This window comes from Anastrepha obliqua, chromosome 3 (genome assembly GCF_027943255.1).
Source record: "Anastrepha obliqua isolate idAnaObli1 chromosome 3, idAnaObli1_1.0, whole genome shotgun sequence".
Classification (NCBI taxonomy): domain Eukaryota; kingdom Metazoa; phylum Arthropoda; class Insecta; order Diptera; family Tephritidae; genus Anastrepha; species Anastrepha obliqua.
The window spans coordinates 18,529,341-18,549,680 of NC_072894.1; the positions used below are offsets into that span (position 1 = coordinate 18,529,341).

At 38.9% G+C, this 20,340-nt stretch overlaps 1 protein-coding gene across 1 annotated transcript in view; it reads right to left on the bottom strand.

Annotated features, from left to right (window-relative positions):
* LOC129240698 (uncharacterized) overlaps positions 1 to 20,340 on the bottom strand; it is a 106,357-nt gene that overhangs the window by 16,975 nt on the left and 69,042 nt on the right. Inside the window, exon 11 of the mRNA XM_054876652.1 lies at positions 11,563 to 11,725. Coding sequence (XP_054732627.1) covers positions 11,563 to 11,725 — 163 coding nt within the window. The remainder of the gene's footprint in view (positions 1 to 11,562; positions 11,726 to 20,340) is intronic.

The window sequence follows — 20,340 nt, forward strand, 5'->3', positions numbered from 1 at the left end:
TTCAGCACCTATACAGCAACACAGAACAACAAAGAGGTACAGAACCAGAAATTAGCACCGAGTATAGTATAGTACCATATCAATGCGGTTTTAGAATCGGATACTCGACAATAGATCAATGCGTTATTATGTCGCAGATATTCGACACTAATCTACACCGCCTCTTTAAAGACTTTAAGCAAGCGTTTGATAAACTCAACAGAAAATATATCGAACACCAGCTAAAAGTTCTGGGTATACCACAAAAATACATAAATTTGCTCAATATTACTCTTATACACTCAAACGCTAAAGTGATAGTGAATGGCGAAATATCTAACGAACTCGAAATGAAATCCGGCATGAGACAAGGTGACTCACTACGAGTATCAACGCTTTTTTTTAATTTAACACTGCATTCAGCAATAAACGAAATAGCTCAAGGTGGCATAATATTTTATAAACCGACTCAAATATGTGCATACGCTAACAACATTGTGATTCTTACGAGAAATAGGCAGGCTCTTCAGAACGTTTTCATGCGCTTTGTGCAAGCTACAAGACCAGCGGGCCTCAATATAAATGAAGAAAAGACAAAGTACATGACATGATCCTCTTATGATAGTACCATCAGAATCGGAAGTTATGCTTTTGAGTTCATGTCCTTATCGATACAAGACCGTATTCAGGCAGCTAACAAATCATACTTTGGTCATATCAAACTTATGTAGCCTTCATTGATATCAAAGGAACAAAAACTACAGATGTACAAAACTATACATGGTTTTTTAAAGTTAATGACCTGAATTTTCTGATACGAAAGACGGTACATACCGTATACGGTATAACCACGAGCTCAGAGTGTTTTAATCACGGGAGGAAATGTAACGCGGTTTATAAAGACCCATGGAAAAACGACGTTTCTTCACCAGTTACAATGTTGTAGAGGAAGTTCTCGTCTTTTCTCGCCTCATTAATGAGGTCGTTCAAATGTTGAATTCTGATCAATTTTTGGTCCTCAGTTAAGTTGTGCGGAATGAAACGTGCACAGATCTTTCGTAAGCCCAAATGATCAATTAGAAAGCGATAAATCGATCTTTTGGAGATATTCAACTCCCATTCCATGAGTTTCAACGATGATTACGGTTCATTTTTGATACATTTTTCGGTGATTACTGATTTTTGTTCATTGTCATTAACGTCCTGAGAACCATTACTGAAACGTGTAAACCACTCATGAACTCTGGCACGAGATAGATAATCAACGCCATAAACTTTTTTCATCAATTCAAATGTTTCAGTAAACGTTTTACCGATTTTAAAACTAAATTTGGTATTCCGACACTGAACCGAATGTCACCAAGCTTTTACTGTTAACAACTTCCTTCTGGCATTGCAAGAGAATGCAGACATTTTGGGGACAGCCCACTGCTATCACTTCGGGTATGGGATGCCCTTTGCCTTGCCAGTTCATCAGTTTCCTCAGTTTCTTCTATGTTCCTAATGGTCAAGTACCCAGATGAGAGATGAGCGTATGTCTGTCATGCGCACTAAAACATGAAGTCTTTCTTTGCATTGTCTGACGATTTTTGAATTGGTTGAATTGGTGACTTTAAAGCTCAGAAGGCTGCTTGACTATCTGAAAAATACGTGTTTCTGATAGTTGTTGTGGATGATTTCTGATTATCCTGCAAGGTTCACTTATCTCGAGAACCTCTGTTAGAAAGATACTATACCAATTCCCAAGGCAAAAGGACTTGAAAGTTTCCGCGCCGATGCCGCAATTCATTTTGGTTCCATCGATACAGCATGCGGTGGTATCTTCCTTGACTACTAAATTTAACTGTCATTTATAGGGTTTATATAGGGTTCTGTTTTCTATTCTCAAACAGAACCCAAGCCAAAATACAATCTTTTTTGCTCTATACGCTGTCGAACTGATTTATCGGTGAATTTATCTGTTTACACAAGTTCGACGAAACATGGAAGTTAATCACTCAATTTTATTAAATTCAATATAGAATTTTTGGAAATGCTTGATTCTGCTTGCTCGTTTCTCATATGAAATATTCAACATTTCTGCACCAAACCTCCCAAATATATACTCGTATATGCTCAGTATATCCACACTCTGGCACTTTTCGCCCGTCTTATGCCTGCTACTCTTTTACTTCATTTTTTGTTTACTTACTTCAGCATCTTTTCTATTTATTACACACCCACATAGCTCTACGTTTACTTGCATATTTCAAAGCTCTAGAGTATTGCCAGCGTACAATATTGTCTCCTCATAATTTTCTCAATTATTTTTCTTTGCTTCTGTGCCATAGCAAGTTGCATATTTTGCATTGCTTGCAACCTTCTGTGCGTTGTTTATGGCTATCAGCAGTCTAACAGTACTTTTGAAAAATAGAAACTCTTCCCTTGAAAGAACATTATGTACATGACCACAGCACTTTTAACTTTTAACTCAATTTTATTGTTGCTTTCGATATTTCCATGTGCTATCTTACTTGATAAAAATTGCAGCAGCTGCATGGCAATTTAGAGAGTAGAGGAGCGTTACACGATAAAGAGGGAACCACTGGCTCTTTGTAATGTGAATGTGTAGGAAAGATAAGAAACAAATAAGTATGTAGCATACTTCAGGGAGCTACCAGCAGGGAAACACTATACGTAGAGCATTAGGGCATGTGCGCTTGTGTGTGAACTTCAATGAAAATTGAGATGCCTATGTAAGGCTACACATACACGTATAAATATTAAGTAGAAAAATCATCGTCCAGAGAATGAAATTCACTTTAACAGCACTATTTCTAAGCTATGCGTTATTGATATGTACTTTTATTTATTTTTTTCGCCCTTAGCTGGGGGCTTTTGTATTATAGTCGTGCCAACACAAGTCAACATATTTACAGCTAACTTTAGTTTCAGATGAAAATATCCACGGATATAACAAACCTCATAGAAAATATCTACGTCAGCGTTTTGGCCGGGAAAGGAAGTATCCGACTAGTTTAAAACCTGCACTGGCGTGAAATGAGGAAGTCTGTTCACGCCATCACTCTTCACTTCATACATACATGAGTTGCACGACTATTTGGAGGGTGGTTGATAACCCTAAGGTCATGCAATCTATGAATAATACCCTGGAGAAATACTGCACTGATTGGAATCTGGAAAGAAACCCAAATAAATCGGAGATGATGTGCTTTAGAAGAGGTGGACGGCTTTCCCAGGCATGGTGGTACCAAGGCGAAGAAAATAAAGTGGAGGCAGAATATAAATATCTTGGTGTCATTCTCACACCCAAAATGGTGTTCGTTCGGCAAGCAATTAGAAGGCAGAAATACTGCAGTAAAAGCTAGTATTAAGACCTTCGCCAATATCAATACCTTCCGGTAGGAATCCTCGAAATATGGACTGGGACAGGTATGGTGAGCTTGTAACAAAGCGATTACCAAACCTGAAAAAACTCAAATCAGTAGAAATGATTGAAGATGCTACTAAGAAATTAGACGGTACTTTAGTCAATTGCTTTGAGGAACTGTGCCCACTCAGGCAAAGTAGACCGGGGAAAGCGGTTCCTTGGTGGAACCCTGAACTGCCGAAGCTTCGTGTACGGACCAGAAAACTTCTTAATAAGGCCTTAAAGACCCAAACAAAAGAGGACTGGGCTAATCATCGACTTACACAGAGAGAATATAAGAAAAAAGTACGGAAAGCCAAACTTGAATCCTATAGAAATTTCTGCAGTAACGTCGAATAAATGAGGGAAACAGCGATACTTTGTAAGGTCCTCCATCTAGACCGCTTAGTAAGGTTGGGCTCCATTCGAAAACCTGATGGTTCATACACAATTTCAAAATCGGAAAAGTTTAATGCTCTACTCGAAACCCATTTGCCGCGTTGTAGAACTCTCTCTCTGAAGTAGAGAGAGGCATGAACAATAACGGTGGCAACGGTGGAACCTTTAGGTACAGCTGGTATATTGCTAGTCGTATAGTGACAAAATAATCGATAAGGTTTTCCTTGTCTTCCTTTGAGAATTTTAAGACCCCTGGACCTGACGGAATGGATATATTCTTAAAAAGGAGGAGACAGGCTTATTAAGGTCTTGAAAAGGATCTTCACTGCCTGTCTTGCATTTGGTTATATACCATCCCAATGGCGACGCGTAAGAGTAGTATTTATTCCGAAACCAGGAAAAATTGACTATTCCCTAGCAAAAAGTTTTAGACCAATCAGTTTGACATCGTTCATGTTGAAAAGTCTGAAACGAGTGGTGGAGAAACATATTCGAGTGGGGGTATTGCCGAGAAGTCCACTTAGTAGAAATCAACACGCTTACCAGAGTGGAAAATCTTGTGAATCAGCCTTACACGATCTTGTTAGCAAGATTGAATCCGGGCTGGAAGCTGTCGAATAAACAAAGGGCGTGTTCGTGAACATTGAGTGGGCTTTTGATAATGCCACTTTCGGCTCAATATGTTCTTCTTCCAAACGACACGGAGTTCATCAAACCATTGTAAAATGAATATATTCCATGCTCTTTGAGAGGCTGTTAACCGCTGGTGAAAGCAGTGAAGAACTAACCACAGTCAGGGCCAAGCAAGGATGTCCCCAAGGGGGTGTTCTTTCTCTGCTGCTGTTGTGCTTCGTCGTAGACTCTCTACTAGCCGAGAAGCAAGAACTCGGGTTTCAAGTCCAAGCATATGCGGACGATGTCTGTGCGCTAACATCGGATAAATCCTTGCAGAGGATTCTTGACAAAATCGATGACTGGTGCATGAGACAAGATCTTTCCATCAATCCGCACAAAACTAACTTAGTCTTGTTCGCGAGAAAACGGAAACTAGATGGAATTAGCCTTCCACCACTACAAATTGTGACACTCAGTCTCTCTGAGAAAGTCAAATATCTAGGAGTAAACATGGATAAGAAGCTGACTTGAGAAACTCAAGTTTCGCTGAAGGTGAAACGCGCATTGAGGATTTCTCAGCAGTGCCGCAGAGTCTTTGGCAAAACCTGGGGTGTGAAATCTGCTGTGGGCCTATGGATATACACAGCACTTATCAGACCAATCATCACTTACGCTTCTGTAGTATGGTGGCGCTGGAGCATGGTTAAGTCCACAATCCGGGAACTATATAGACTGCAAAGAAGTGTATGTTTATGCATCACGGGTGCCATGAGTACAACCTCTGGTGAGGTCCTAAATGCTGTGCTTGATTTGCTCCCCCTGGATCTGAATAAACAACAGGAAGCAATAAAAGCAATGTGTAGACTCCATAAATATGGTTTCTGGCACGAAGACGAAACTTCGGGACACAGAGAAATCTTTAAGTTGCTATCTGAGCAGTATTCACTGTTTTTGGCACCTAAAGACGACCTGATACCCACAGTTTCATTTGGAAGGAAATTTGATGTCAGATTTCCATTCGAGCAATCTAGAATGCATGCAGAGAGGTTTGACAGATATTTTCTTTACCGATGAGTCCAAGAATCAAATAAAGTCGGGAGCAGGATGGTATTTAAACGATAACAATAAGTATCACTATGCTATGGCGGAAATGGCAACTGTTTTCCAAACAGAAGTTTTTGCCATCCTGAAAGTAGCCGAATGGATAATCGAGAGGAGATGGAGCGGGAAACAGATTGGAGTCTGCAGTGACAATCAGGCTGCACTGAAGGCTCTAGAGAACGCGAAGCAAACCTCAAAGATTGTTCAGGAATGTAAGAAGAAGCTCAATTCTGTCGCAAGGCAAAAAAGGCTTGTACTTATATGGGTTCCGGGACACTCCCGTGTTGAAGGAAACGAAATTGCCGATGAATTGGCGAACCGTGGATCATGGGTTCCTCACAAGGACCAGAGTCAATAATCGGAATCATTTTCGCAGGAATCATGAATTGGATCAGTGATTATGTAAGCAATCTGCATAAAGAGCGATGGTCCGGTCTAGAACGCTGCAGAACTGCAAAGTGTTTTTTGACAAGTCCGAACAGAAAACTGTCAAACTTTCTACTAAAACTTAGAAAGAAAGACGTTTAGTTGATGGTCGGTATCATTACAGGACACAACCCATGGGGTCAGCATATGACCACCTTTGGAATCATCGAGGACCCAGTATGCTTGTCATGCTTGGAGGAGGCGGATAGCACTGAGCACTTTCTCTGTGAGCATCCTGCCTTTGCTAGAGCAAGGCTACGAGTGTTGAGTTCCGATGTCATGAGAATGAGTAATATTCGTTCTCTAAAACTGGAGGATATTTACAGATTTGCCAAAGAATCTGGAATTCTCACATGACTAACTATCTCTATCTCTGTTTCTATTCTTTCCTATCTCTTTCTCTGATACTTTTCTCCTTTCCTCCTTGACTATCTACCCCCTTTCCAGAGCTTTAAATACAATGGGCTCGACCTTTTCAAATTTCAATTTCAAGGCCCTCGCCTCATTTGAAAAGGTGTTTTAAGGGCGTTTTTTAAAAGCGTGTAAAACGGAAACAAGGAAAAATTTTTTTTTGTTTTGAATATTTTAGTTTTTGATCTATTGTTAAAAAATAATAATTTGCTAAAAAATAATAACTTGGTGATACGAGGTTCGTTCAAAAAGTTGTCAACCTTCAAAAAATGGTCTTAACAAGGACAATGGGCACAGATATAGGTTCCACTGACTTCAGGATTTTGATGGAACAAAATTTCAATGACGTAGAATTCATGCCGTTGTCGTGTGAACTACGCTCATTCGGAACAAAAATGTGTAGTAATTTTTTGACCGTTTAACCCTGGGTTTTAACCCTTTTTTTACTTTGACCGCCCGCGATTTTGTGAATGTTTTTTTAATTTTAATATCGTAGTTCACCCGATTTGGAAATTTCAATATGACAAGGCTCCGAAGAACACTTCGCGACAAACAAGCTTTCGAAGACAATTTATTTACTCTTCTGGATTAGCCAAATTTTCTTTTCTTTAAAGATCATAGCTCACACGATGACGACATTCATACTGAACAAGAATCTTTTTGTCTTTTTGATTTCAGACACCTGTGAGTCCCGGAATCCGTGTCGCCAGCAACATAACTTTTTTTGGAAGGAACCTCGTATGACCAAATTTTTATCTTTTAACAATGGATCAAAAAATAAAATATTGAAAACATTAATAGAAAATCTTTTCTCGTTTCCGTTTTACGCGCTTTTAAAGAAACACACAAAAAACACCGTAAGAGCACATAGAGTGAAGCCATCCATCTCATTAAAATCAAACTTACGCCCCTCAAGTTTGGGGTTATGCTTTATTTGATGAACTAGATATACTTCAACGTTGCTTAGTTAAGAGAGTCTTTATACTATCCGTGTTTAAACCGAATAATGCATAAGCACTTGAAACCAACGTACGTCCAAATGAGGGGGTAACACCAGAAAACATCAAAAATATCCACAAAATCATTTTGAATGATGAAAAAATGAAATTGCGTGAGCTAGCTGACATCGTAAAGCTGTCAAGAGAATGTTTTGGAGAAAGCTCTGTTCGAAATGGGTACCGCATTTGCTGATTGTTGACCAAAACACACCGTGTAACAAGTCAATCAAAACTATAGCAAAACCACATATACATGAATTGAACTTCTAATTGCTCCCACATTCACCGTATTCACCAGATTTGGCTTTCAGCGACTACTGGCTATTCGCAGATGTAAAAAAATGCTCATCGGTAAAAATTTCGCTCGAATAAAAAGGTTATCACTGGAACTGAGAATTATTTGAAGACAACAGATAAATAGTTCTACAAAAGTGGTATTGAAATTACGTTGATGAATAAAGTTAATTGTGAACAAAAAAAACGTGTTTCTTTGTTAAGCCCGGGACGTTTTCACCCATGCGCTATATTTAAAAAACCATTTACTATATAAATACACTTACAACAGACTCTCGCGCAAACTAACATAAGGCATCTTAAATAAAAATGTGTGTTTGGTGTAAGCATCCAAGCGACATGGCAAAGAAGTTTGGCCTGAAGTTTGAAGAACACATTACCGCTACAGCCTAGCAAGATCACTGTGTGCAGTGTGCTTCTGACCAAAATGAAGTTAAAAGATTTGAGCATGGCAAGACGCGAATTTACAAACACTTAGACTACCCAAAAGGGGAATTATACATTAAAGAAGATATGCGACATTACAACAATTTTCAAAGCAAGATGTGGTTTACTAAAGTTAAATGCCACTACATTTGAAAACGCTCAGAGAATTTGCCCCCTTCGCAATTTAAACGAAGAAAAAGAAGAAGACATGCAGCACTTCTTAGGAAGATGTTCGGTACTGAAGGAGATCAGAAGAAGATACCTAAACGCAGCGAAACTATACGAAGCAGGAGTAATAGATTTAACTAATGGCCTCAATTGGAAAAGTCTAACTTGCTTTATATACTCAACCTAATACCATAGAGAATTTCTTATTGCAGAGTTTAATTTTTGATTAAATTTTGAGCTGTGACAGACAACAATTTATTGCCACAAATTTAATATTTCTTTCTTTATGTATTTATATATTTAAATGAATTATTGTATAAATTATTGAAATATAAGAAGCAATATTTATAAATAAATAAAAACTTACTACACTACTACTACTATAGGGCGAAAGTATTGAAATATATTAAAATAATGAAAATTCAAATTGATTGGGAGACTTTTATTATTTTTGTGTAGAACCATTCTTGACATTTATTTTTTAAAGATAATCCCTGGGAACTGCCGTAATTTGGTCATCTCTAAACACAAATTTTGAATAACTCGCGACTCGCTAGCGGACTTCGGTCGGTATCTCGAGAATAACTGTAGTAATGTTGGCTTCAAATGCCTCAATCGAAGTTGGCCTATCTACAAAGCATTCATACTTTACATACCCCTACAAATATATGTCAAAAGGTGTGATATCCTGGTCAATCCACTGGGCAGAGACGAGAGATAAGTTGCACACCGAAACGACGACACAGTAAATCCATTATTTCACGGCCTATATGGAAAGTAGCGCCGTCTTGTTGGAAGGTCGCGAAGATCACGGGCTTCAATATCAGCCGATGATTCCACCAGCCCATGGACCGCATCAAACGGTTATTTTCAATACATATAACGGCCGTTCTTGAATGGCTTCCGATTGCTCTTCGGCCCAAATAAGGCAAGTTTGCTTATTGCCGTAGCCATTAAGCCAAGTTTGGGCCTCATCGCTGAACGCCATAAGTTGGACTGAGCGCACGATGAACACTTTTCACAGAGCATCGGCTTACATCACACAAATGTATGATTTGTAAACATTTTTGAGGCGTCTTCCACACTGAAATGCCAGTAAATAGTGAAGAAATTATGAGTTTAATTTGGCAGTAGTCATGCGAGATCTGTTAAACAAACCCTATTGGAAAAGGTACATCTAATCTGACCAACCCTTACATACTAAAATACTCATCATAGCATGAGTCTAGCTAGCCATATCTGTTCGTCTGTCCGGGCGCACAATCACTCGAGCAAAAATTACTATCTTTTAATAAAACTTTGCACATATATTACTATTTTTCCAAGAAAGTTTCGTATTCAAAATGGGAGATAAATAATATATAATAGTAATTTTCAAAAGAGAAATGCTTGCTTCTCTGTTCGTCCTCACTTTTCACCAAACATGTGTGCATCCAAAATCTAACGAGGTATTCTTCTAACTGGCCCTCTGCAAACATATCCCAGATATCGAAAGCGCTGTAATTTGGTAAACCGCACCACGTTTCCACCTTGTAGGAGTTCGTCTAGCTCGCTGTTATATCTGATGATGTTTTTCTCGAACTGAACCAAGTATTCTCCTCAGTATTCTTATTTCCAATATGCTTAATTGTTTAATTGTATCCGCTTTCAATGTCCACGTTTCACAACCATACATTGCCTGTGGTCGAATCAGTGTTTTATATATTTTGATTCTCGTTTTCTTTCTCAAGAGCTTGCTGTTTAACCGTTTAACGTGGGCAAAATTTGTTATGTTTACAACCTGTACACGGTGTTGGTTAGCAATCGTTGTATCAACTGTTCTACTGAGAAGCAGTCCGAGGTATTTAATTTTGCCCACGGTTTCAAATTCATGATCGCCAATTCTAAGATCTCACGCTTTTCTCAACGTGTTAAGTCTTGCGGAATACTTCGTTTTGATTTCGTTGATCTTTAATCAGAAGAATTTTACTTTTGATAGCAATGTTTGAAATACTTCTATAATCGCTTCTTGTTTTTTTTTTTTGTTTGAAAGCGACGTGATTCACGATTGCAACTCGTACTCATAAACCCACGTCTCAACTCCAATATTTATGCATTTGATGCATGTTGAGTCGGATTCTTCTTTGAAAATCATGACTTTGACGATATCAAAGCGGTCCCTTTTTTGCATAAAAATTAAATGCTTTAGGATCACCTTTGCAGCAACATGGCGCAAACCCAAATCATTAACTATAATTTCCTCAATAGATCCAATGTTCAAGTCCTCTCCCAGCTCTTTGATGGTTAATTTGTAGTTACTGATCAACTTTTCTTTCACCTTATTGATATTTTCATCATTTTTCGATTTCGACAGCCTATAACTATGTTTGTCATTTTCTATGCATTCATGCCTCTCGTACGGGATAGTTTTCTTCAGAGCATCGCTCCTCCTCCTATTTTTGGCGTGCGTCTGATGTTGTTCCACAAATAGGAAGACCTACAGCAGATGTTTTTTATTAGGAGCTTCTTTGTGGCAGCAATAAACTCGGAGGCTTGTCAGTGTCTGCCGATGGGTGACCGCTATTAGAAGAAATCTTTTCCTATCATTTTGCTGTTTCGTGCACGGAGATTCGAATCTACGCAACACTTCAGGAATGGTGGCCACCGCGGTTTTGTGAACGCACCAGATATTTTGAAATGTTTGGCAGCACCGTCAGCTCTTCAACTAACAATTTTACAATAAATTTGTGATGACTTTTAAATCCATATTAAAGCGAAAATTAGCTGTTCAACCTTTATGAAAAAGATTTATTTTGGCAAATTAATTTAATTATTTTATTTCAGTAAAATTGCAGTGGAGGTAGAAGCAAGTTGTGGTGGTAGAGATGAAAAATCACCCAAAATGTAGTAGATCTACCTCAATAATGGTAAAGCGGCGTCGCTGCCATGAATTTGTTTGCCTCTTAGGAATAACAGCCAACCCAAATTAAATTTTACTAATAAAAATGTACGCGTGTATATACCCGTAAAGCTCAGTCCGAGCCGAGTTTAGCGCGTCCCTACAGGGTTGGTATTGCATTCATTCAGTTAATTGATTACCTCGCTAAATGAAATGTTTGGTAAAAACTTTAAAGTAAATACAAATTCAGATAAAACTGTTGATTTTCACAGACAAATGGCAAATAAAATCCGACCGCAATGCATAGCACACTCGAATAATTTCTAATTTATGCAGCATAATTGGAACGTAAATAAAACTAAACAACCAAAATCACACACATACATTTAGTTATTTTTCTAAATGGGTTTTGAGATGCATGAATATGCGGCTAATAAAATACCAGCGCACATATTTACCCGTATGTAATCATTTTGCGTAATGGTGAACCCTTCTGCACGATGCTGACCATTTTTTGTGGCGGAAATAGTTGAATCTCTGTTAGTTCGCAAATTTCTTTTTCGTTGAATGTGTCGGCAATAATTTTATATGCAGTCGCCACATCCACGTGAAATGCAAATTCTGCAATAAAAATGAAGCATAAACGAATTGAAAAACAAGAACTCCATGTGAAAGAGAAATATCGCACATAAATGCAATGAAAAACGGCAAAAACACAATAATTACGGCATATCAAAGAGAAAAACTTAATGAATGATAGATATGAATGCGAGCTCATAAGCAAAGTTCTAGCTAATTTAAATAATAATAATTACAAATTTTAATATGAGGTTTGGAAATTAGATATTTTCCCCATCGGCTGTGGGCATAAGCTGGGCCTGGACTGTGCAACATGAAGTGTAACATAAGAGTGAGTCTAAAATAAAATCATTCACAATAAAAGCATACCAACTACAATGAAATAAAATGCGTATGCAGCGCATATTTACTTTGGCAATTATCTGGGAAACCACGCAATGCCTACGAGTTACAATAATCACAAAGGAATGCATTCTCTTTTACCCGCCTGCTGCGCTCCCACATGTTTTATATTTAATTTCTTATTAGTGTTTTCATAAGCTGTAGTTATACTTTCACAAATAAGCTGAGAAATAAAACAAAATACCAAAAAGTGTATGTCAAGGGTGGTCCAAAAAGTGGTATCTTTAGAGCAAAAAACCAATATTCCTACTTTTATGGAACATGATCCCATTCATGTGGCTGCCTAGTCGAGGCCTCGCTGTAGCGCATGCTGTTAACCCACTTTTCTCAGACGCTTTCTGGCTCTACTACAAATGAAATTTGAAAATTGAAATGTCGAGCTAAGAAGCATCGAGAGATTTGCTAACTCCTGAAACACTCGGGCTACAAAATCCCATACTATTTAAAGCTCTGAAAAGTGAAAGGGTAGCTAATCAAGAAGGAAAGGAGAAAAGTAACAGATGGAGAAAGATAGAATTGAAACAGGAATAAAGGTAGTTCGACCTGTGAGAATTTTCCAGAATCTTTGATAAATCCTTGATAAATATCCTCCAGTTTAAGAGAACGATTATTACTTATTCTCATGACATCGGAACCTAAAATACGTAGCTCTGCTCTAGCAAATGTGGGTCACTCACAAGGAAAATACTTAGTGCTAGCCGCCTCCTCTAAGCAAGACAGGCAATCTCTAAATCCGTTATATGTAGATAAGAAATTATAATACTTTTTTTCATGAAGTTAGTTTTATTTAATCAAGGAAATTTTCGAAAACAAAATTTTAAACTTTCACTCGAAATGGTCACCATTTGCTTTTACACATGCTTTCAAACGATTAGTCCCTCAGCTATTGCAGCACGCACTGTTTCCATGGATATTGACGTCACTGCTCGAATCAAAGATTGTTTGAAACTATCCAAATTTCGTGAGGTCTTCGACAGTTCATGTTCTCCAATTCTGACCACAAACTTTAGTCCAATGGATTCAAATCCGGACTTCCAGACGCCCAATCTTCCGCAGCTATGAACCAAGCAATATTGTTTTTAGCCACTGCTGTGTGGTTTTTGCTTTATGTGCTGGAGCGGAATCTCGCTGGAAGGTCCAATGCTTACCCTTTGAAGAGAGCACTGCTCAACTGCCTCACCACGCCTTCTAAGACACCCTCCTGGCACACTTTTGTCTGGGTCTTAACCTCTTTTTCGCAGAAATGATAAGACTTAACGCTTTTACAGAAGACCCCCCACCAAGCCATTATGGAGTCTGGAGGGTGGCTATGCTGAACCCTGGGGACAACATTTTTTGCGTCTTTAGCAGTTTTAGCATAGATTTTGTCGTTTTGCTCAATAAAAACTTCTTCGACAGTGAATTTTTTTTCATCTGTGAAAATAATATTTTCATGGCTGTTCACAGCGTGCCACCGAAGAAGCTGCTTGCTTCTTCAACCGTCTTGTCCAAAGATGGCCTGTTGAGCGACGGAAGGATTTGGAGGTCATCTCTAATTAATCTTGACATGGATATGGTCGATGTATTCATTTCTCTGGACATGATTTTCTGCTTTCTAATGGGATTTCTGCAAATTCTTTATAATTTATGAGTAGACAATGCATATGAACAAAAGCAAATATAACAGTGATGATTTTACTTAACAGTTAAACAAAGCGAGCCAATCGTTTCTTTCTCGCGCCGGTGCCAGTTAGACGTACAAAGTGGAGCCATGTCTTTCTCCACCAGAGGAGGCCTCCCTCTTCCTCTGCTACCACCAGCTGGTACCGCATTGAATACTTTCAAAACCGGAGTGTTTGTATCCATTCGGACGACATGACCCAGCCAACGTAGCCGCTGGATCTTTATTCGCTGCGGTATGTCTATGTCATCGTAAAGCTCATACAGCTCATCGTTCCATCGCCTGCGATATTCGCCGTTGCCAACGTGCAAAGGTCCAAATATCTTGCGCAGAACCTTTCTCTCAAACACTCCAAGCGTCGCTTCATCGGGTGTTCGCATCGTCCAAGCTTCTGCGCCATATGTTAGGACGGGCATGATGAGAGCCTTGTAGAGTGTGAATTTTGTTCGTCGACAGAGAACTTTGCTACTCAATTGCCTACTCAGTCCACAAGAGCATTTGTTGCCAAGAAATATTCTCCGTTGGATTTCAAGGCTGGCATTATTATTGGTGTTAATACTGGTTTTTAAATAAACGAAATGTCTTACAACCTCGAAATCATAACTATCAACAGTGACGTGTGTGCCGATATGCGAGTGGACCGTCTGTTTCTTGATGACAGGAGGTGCTTCGTTTTGTCCTCGTTCACCACCAGTTCCATTCCCTTTGCTTCAGATAGCATTGTCTTGAGTAAATTCATCTGACGTTGCGCCTTCCTACTGGAACTAAAAATCAAACGAAAATTCATCGATCATGGGCCGCCATTGATCACCAAGTACAGTTGTGGTACAGCCTTCGTCGTCATCCTAAACAAAGAATAACCCAATAATGTTCGTAGTGTATATACCACACCAAACGGTGACTTTCCAAAACTTTGTTGACCTCACGAATGATATGCTTGATATTAAGTTCAAAGACCTGATTTGTTAATGCATTGTTCACGTAACATCGGTTCTTCACGGCATCCCACAAATAAAATACTAACGGTGTCAAGCTGGCATAGCCAAGGCGACTGAAAAGAACTCTACTTCCGTACTGGAGTGCCACAAAAAAGATCCATTGTGGCATGGGCTGTGTGGCATATCACGGAAAACTTCTGAACTCATAAATCGGCCAAATTTGACTTCCTGTTAAAATTTCCAGCTGAAAATAGCTTTCCCTTTGAAAATAACGGAAGATAAAAAATATAGTGTGGACCATCCTGTATAAGGCGCTAGCAACCGAGGGAAAACCTAATTCAAATTCAAATGCATTTGCATTGTGGTGCAAGTATGCGGTTTCAATGAAGCAAATATAACTAACTAACATCCATACACATGCAAATTTGCTCATAGAAAAGGAACATATGTTTGTATGTATGCGCTTATAAAATTTACAAGCTCATATTCCCACAAGACAATAAAAAAGTAAAATATAGTATATGACTCTTTGTTTGTCGCAGCTATCCACTGCTGCTGCTGCTTCTGGACAATCCATACGTTGATACACAGTATGCCAAAATATTAAGCGCACTCTTCTATGATTTTTTAGATTGTAAACATTTTTTGCTGAAAAAATAGTATACAGTATTTTAAAACCCCATAGGTTCTGCATTCAATCAGCAAGTAAAAATATAATATACGAGGTATGTGAACAAGTTTACCCAGCTAAGGAGGTGAGGGAGCCTTACTATTTTTTGGAGAATCTTTTATGCTGTTATGGCAAGTACATCTCACCTATAAATACTAAGTTTCTGTCAAACGAGTTGAGTCATTTTTGAGATATCGCTGGTTAATCGGGACGAAAACTTCAACTTATTCTTCTCAGGACTGTGAGACCTTTGTGAATCATTGCTTCATTCACAACATTGCGCCATCTGTCTCTATCTCAGGCTACCTCCTTCCAGAAATGGTTACCTCGTTACAGAAATCGTTGAAGTATCATATACGACAATTTTGAATATTCTCTATGAACATCTTGGCATGTCTAAGTTCAGCCCCAGATGGGTACAGTAAACGCGCACAGCAGCTTGGAAACAACGAGCTTCGAGTGATATCGCGTGGTTTTTAATATGTGCAGAAAACGTCTTGTTTCGACAGATTGGGTCCAGAGCGAGAGTGGTGTTAGATAAGCGGATTTGATGGGCCATTTGAAAAGGTGGTTGGTAACGTGCGGTTTACCTTCACATGCTGGACATTGGGCAAGTCGAGGTCGATTCTGGATAAGTAGAAGTTAAGCCTACTACAACATCCAGAAAGTAGTTGGGCCAAAGTTACGCGGGTCTCGCGAAACAGCTGAAGCTCTTCATCTCCAATAGATAGGGGTTGGACCCCGACAATGGTCTAGAAGAAATTGCTTACTGAGCATTTTGCTGTGCTCTTTAACTCGGAGCATTGATGTCTCATTTTGAGCATCAGGAGGTATCCCGTAGCTGTCCTGATTTCAGTTTTCTGACATGTCCTTCCCTGTGGTTGTACTTCATCAGTGCCTCCTTAAGGACCAAATGTTTTTTCCAAATGATCAGCAAATAGACTTACCTTTTTTCTCGCCTATCTTAGCTCAGTTTCTCTCGACAATTTTAACAGGTTCGCTAAATTGAATTCTTCTCTAATTGAGTAAATCCTTCTCCTCCTGATCTTTCTAACGCAGAGAAGACCTTCCTCTTCCACTGCTACCAACAGCTGGTACCACATCGAATACTTTCAGAGACGGAGCGTTTGTACCATTCGGACGACATGACCCAGCTAACGTAGCCACTGAATCTTTATTCGCTGCGCTATGTCTATGTCGTCGTAAAGCTCATACAGCTCATTGTTCCATTGCCGACAATACTTGCTGTCACCAACGTGCAAAAGTCCAAAAATCTTCCGCAGAGTCCTTCTCTCGAACACTCCAAGGGGCGCCTCATTGGATGTTGTCATCGTGCAAGCTGCTGCGCCCAACGATAGGACGGGCATGATGAGAGCCTTATAAAGTGTTATTTTTGTTCGTTATGTTGAGTTGGTTTATAAAAAAATTTGGTCAACATGGAATACTCAGTGCTTTGATCAGTAGCGAGCCCGAACAGAAGTCGATTGAATGCATAATTTTTGAATGTCTTGACCGCTGTGTGTATCTGTTTATTTTTTAAATTCAATTTAGGTTTGCTTTTTTGGAGAACTGGTTTGCTGCCAGCGTTTCCAAAGCTTAGGTTTTTTAAAGGGCGAATACTTTTTCTCATTAGGAATTTGTTCGGGTGTGGGTGTACTGTTCCACGCTGCCAACTGAAGTTGTTTTGTAATATAAAGCACTTCTCTCTAGTAGTGATGTACTTACTTTTGCCTAGTTGTTTAAGCTGAAGTTGAAAATATTTTGTCTCGACGAGAGTATTGCCTAGCCTGATTGCCCATTGGTTTTGTGTTGCACCATGAGATATTACGAGGTGTACCAGTGAGTAAACAGACAAATGGGCTGTCTGAATGTTTTTGTGGACAAACAAATTCATTACATCCGGAATTTTCTTTGTATCCGATTGCAACTAAGTCGGTTTACCACATGAAATTGAATTGCAACCTGCACGCTGAATTGCTATATACAATTATTATTGCTAAATATACAATTATCGTCCTTTGGTCGTAATGAGCCTTGAACCTTATGCTGTGTGCTTTGCGTTCAATCCCATAATTATAGGCGGTATACCAGTCAACAGATCTTAGCTGGCGTCTGGTTGCACTGTAAAACGCAATTAACTTCAGTGGTTGTTTTCAAGTTTCAACGATAACGGAAGTAACTTGGAATTCCTTGGTGCAAATTCCAAATGTAAATGATGTTTTAGTGCAACTTTTATTAAAACAGCGCTGCCACCCCTTGCTCAATTTTTAGGATGTTTACTATGATTGCTTCCAATAAAATAAGTTTAAAACATTTAGTCATAATCTAAGAACTGGACCTTGTGCTCCAAGGTACCCAAGTGCAGTATAAAAGCTTTGAGGACCTATTTTGCATTGGCGCAATCGCGATACTTAGCTTAGTGTGGCTTGTCGCAATTGCAGCACTTTTTGGCAATCAGCAGTCGAATGTTTGCCAGCGCGTTTCGCACATCGTAACCAAAGGACCGACATTTTTTGCATTGAGGAATTAAATTAAATCGATCTAAACAATTGTGTTAAAAATTGCTTTAAGTCACACATTTTTTTCTCAGCTTCAGATGACCAAATGTCAAAAGGAACTTATCAAGCGGTTCGTTGGACTTCTATCTAAGTTTGCTTATTGCACTAACTGCTTTTAGACCTACTGCTGGGACACTGATATCCCACAGCATTTTCACTTCACCCTGAAACTTGCAATTTTCATAGGAAACTCAACCAAAATGTCCTAATCAATAGCTGCGAACAATACCTTCAATTTACCGTTATCCGCATTCCACACTGTTTCAATCGTGTTTAGTTTTGATCAGTTGTTTGAGAGCAGTCGTTAATATTGCATCAAATTTACGCGTAATTTTGGTGAAATAATACGTATTTTTATAAGAAGTGTTAATTTTTCTAAAGAAAAATATTGCCCATTTACTGGTAAGTGCAAATATATATTTTAATAAGAGTTTTGTGAAAAATATTCAGCGAAAATTAATTTTGGGATACATGTGTCCCAGCAGGGCTTTATATAGGGACATATATGTCCCAGCAGTACGTTGTACATAATGTATCACACAGCTAATTTTTTTATTTTTGCAACTTCGTAGACAGCAAAAATGTCGAAATTAAATCGCGATCAAATTAGTGCATTACTTTAAGAAGATGATGATGAATCCATGAAATTAGGAACTGATTTTAGTGACGAAAGTGATGATATTTATAGTCCTGAGTTAGATAAAACCACTGGCAATGACGATTCTTCCAGCGATTCAGAGGAGACCGGATTGAGTGACGAGAATGGTGGCATATACGATCAACCTGCACGAGGTGAGGAAGCCTCAGGCACGGTTATTTGGAGCACACCGAATGAGTCGTTTGTTTCAAGAAAATCGGTTAGTAACCACCGCGAATGCAAAATTGCAGTAAATATTGGGCGCCACTCAACCCCCTACGAAATTTTTCGCAAATTGTTTCCAAGAAGCATATCTTTGTATATATGTACATTGCCCAAGCAATATATGCCACTCAAGCCAGTGAAACGGGGCATCAAAATGTGGCTTCGCTGCGATTCTTTGACTGGAGACACCTATGACATGAGTATCTATTGTGGAAAGAAGAATCTGTCCTTGAAAGGACACTCGGCGAACGAGTTGTGAATGATCTTACAGCAACGATTTCTAACCCTGACGTGACACTTTGCTTTGATCGTTTTTTCACCACTGTTAATCTTATTAACAACATACAATATCCAGCTTTGGGAACATTCATATCCGACCGGAAGAATGTTCCGAAAATACCAGAAAAATTGCAGCGAGGCGAAGCTATTTTCAAAGTTAATTCGGCGGGTACGAAGTCAAACTAAAACCCTTTAATTAATTTTTTAAGTAACTTTCTTGATTGCAGGTACCATAGCGGTAAAGTGGCAGAACTTCAAAGAGGTAATGCTGCTCAGTAACTGCCACACTCTGAAATGAGCACTATTAGACGCAAAATGAAAGATGGAACTGAGGCAGAGTTTCCATCCCCTGACATCGTAAAGACGTACCGCGCAATAATGGGCGGTGTGGACTTGGCAGATCAGATGTCGGGATTGTAAGATATAAACAGAAAATCAAATAAATGGTGGAAAAAAGTATTTTATCGTGGCATGATGATGGCTGCTGTAAACACTTGGATTATATATTCGGAGCTGGATAGGAAGAAACCTGCCTTCTTACCAGTGCTGGTCGAGATGGCTGAGTCGCTAATTGAAAAAGGAAAGGAATCTACCGTATATAAACGATCCCGTCGGTCTGGAAGATCATCGAATAGGTACAAATCAATGGCAAATGTGGGGGATCATTTACTCATAGAGCAGTATAAAAGACGTCGGTGCGTAGCATGCGCCAATCGAAAAGTCGAGAAAAGAACAAAAATTATTTGCCGGGCTTGTAATTTGCCATTCTGTATACAATGTTTCGCTTCATCACATTCATAAAATAAATGAAAGTACAAATCATATGTTATTACCAAAAAATGTTTCTACTTTCTAGGTGTAGTTTGTACCCTGTTGGGACAAATAAATACTGTAGGGACACATATGTCCCACCTCAAAATACCGTTATCTACATAAGTTACAAGCTTCATCTAGTTTCTATGCACATAAAGTACCAATGGGTATCCAAGAACTCAAAAATAAAGTTTGAGCAAATCCCCTGCGAAAGTCGGAGCGAAAGGGTTAAGAGTAATTTTTGATCAAATGAGTGATGAAGGGTTTTCGCTATTACTTTTGTTGGCCTTCCCTGTTAGTCTTCCTAACAGAGCCAAGGAATATTTTCAGTAGTTAGCAACTTTGTAACAGGGCGAAAATCAAGAGCTTCAAAGGAAGTTACTCCATATGAATCACTACCGAGAATTTTTACAAAAAATTGGTTTCTTATAGTTGCGATAAGTTGGGCATGCAATTTTTAAAGTCATATTTTTAT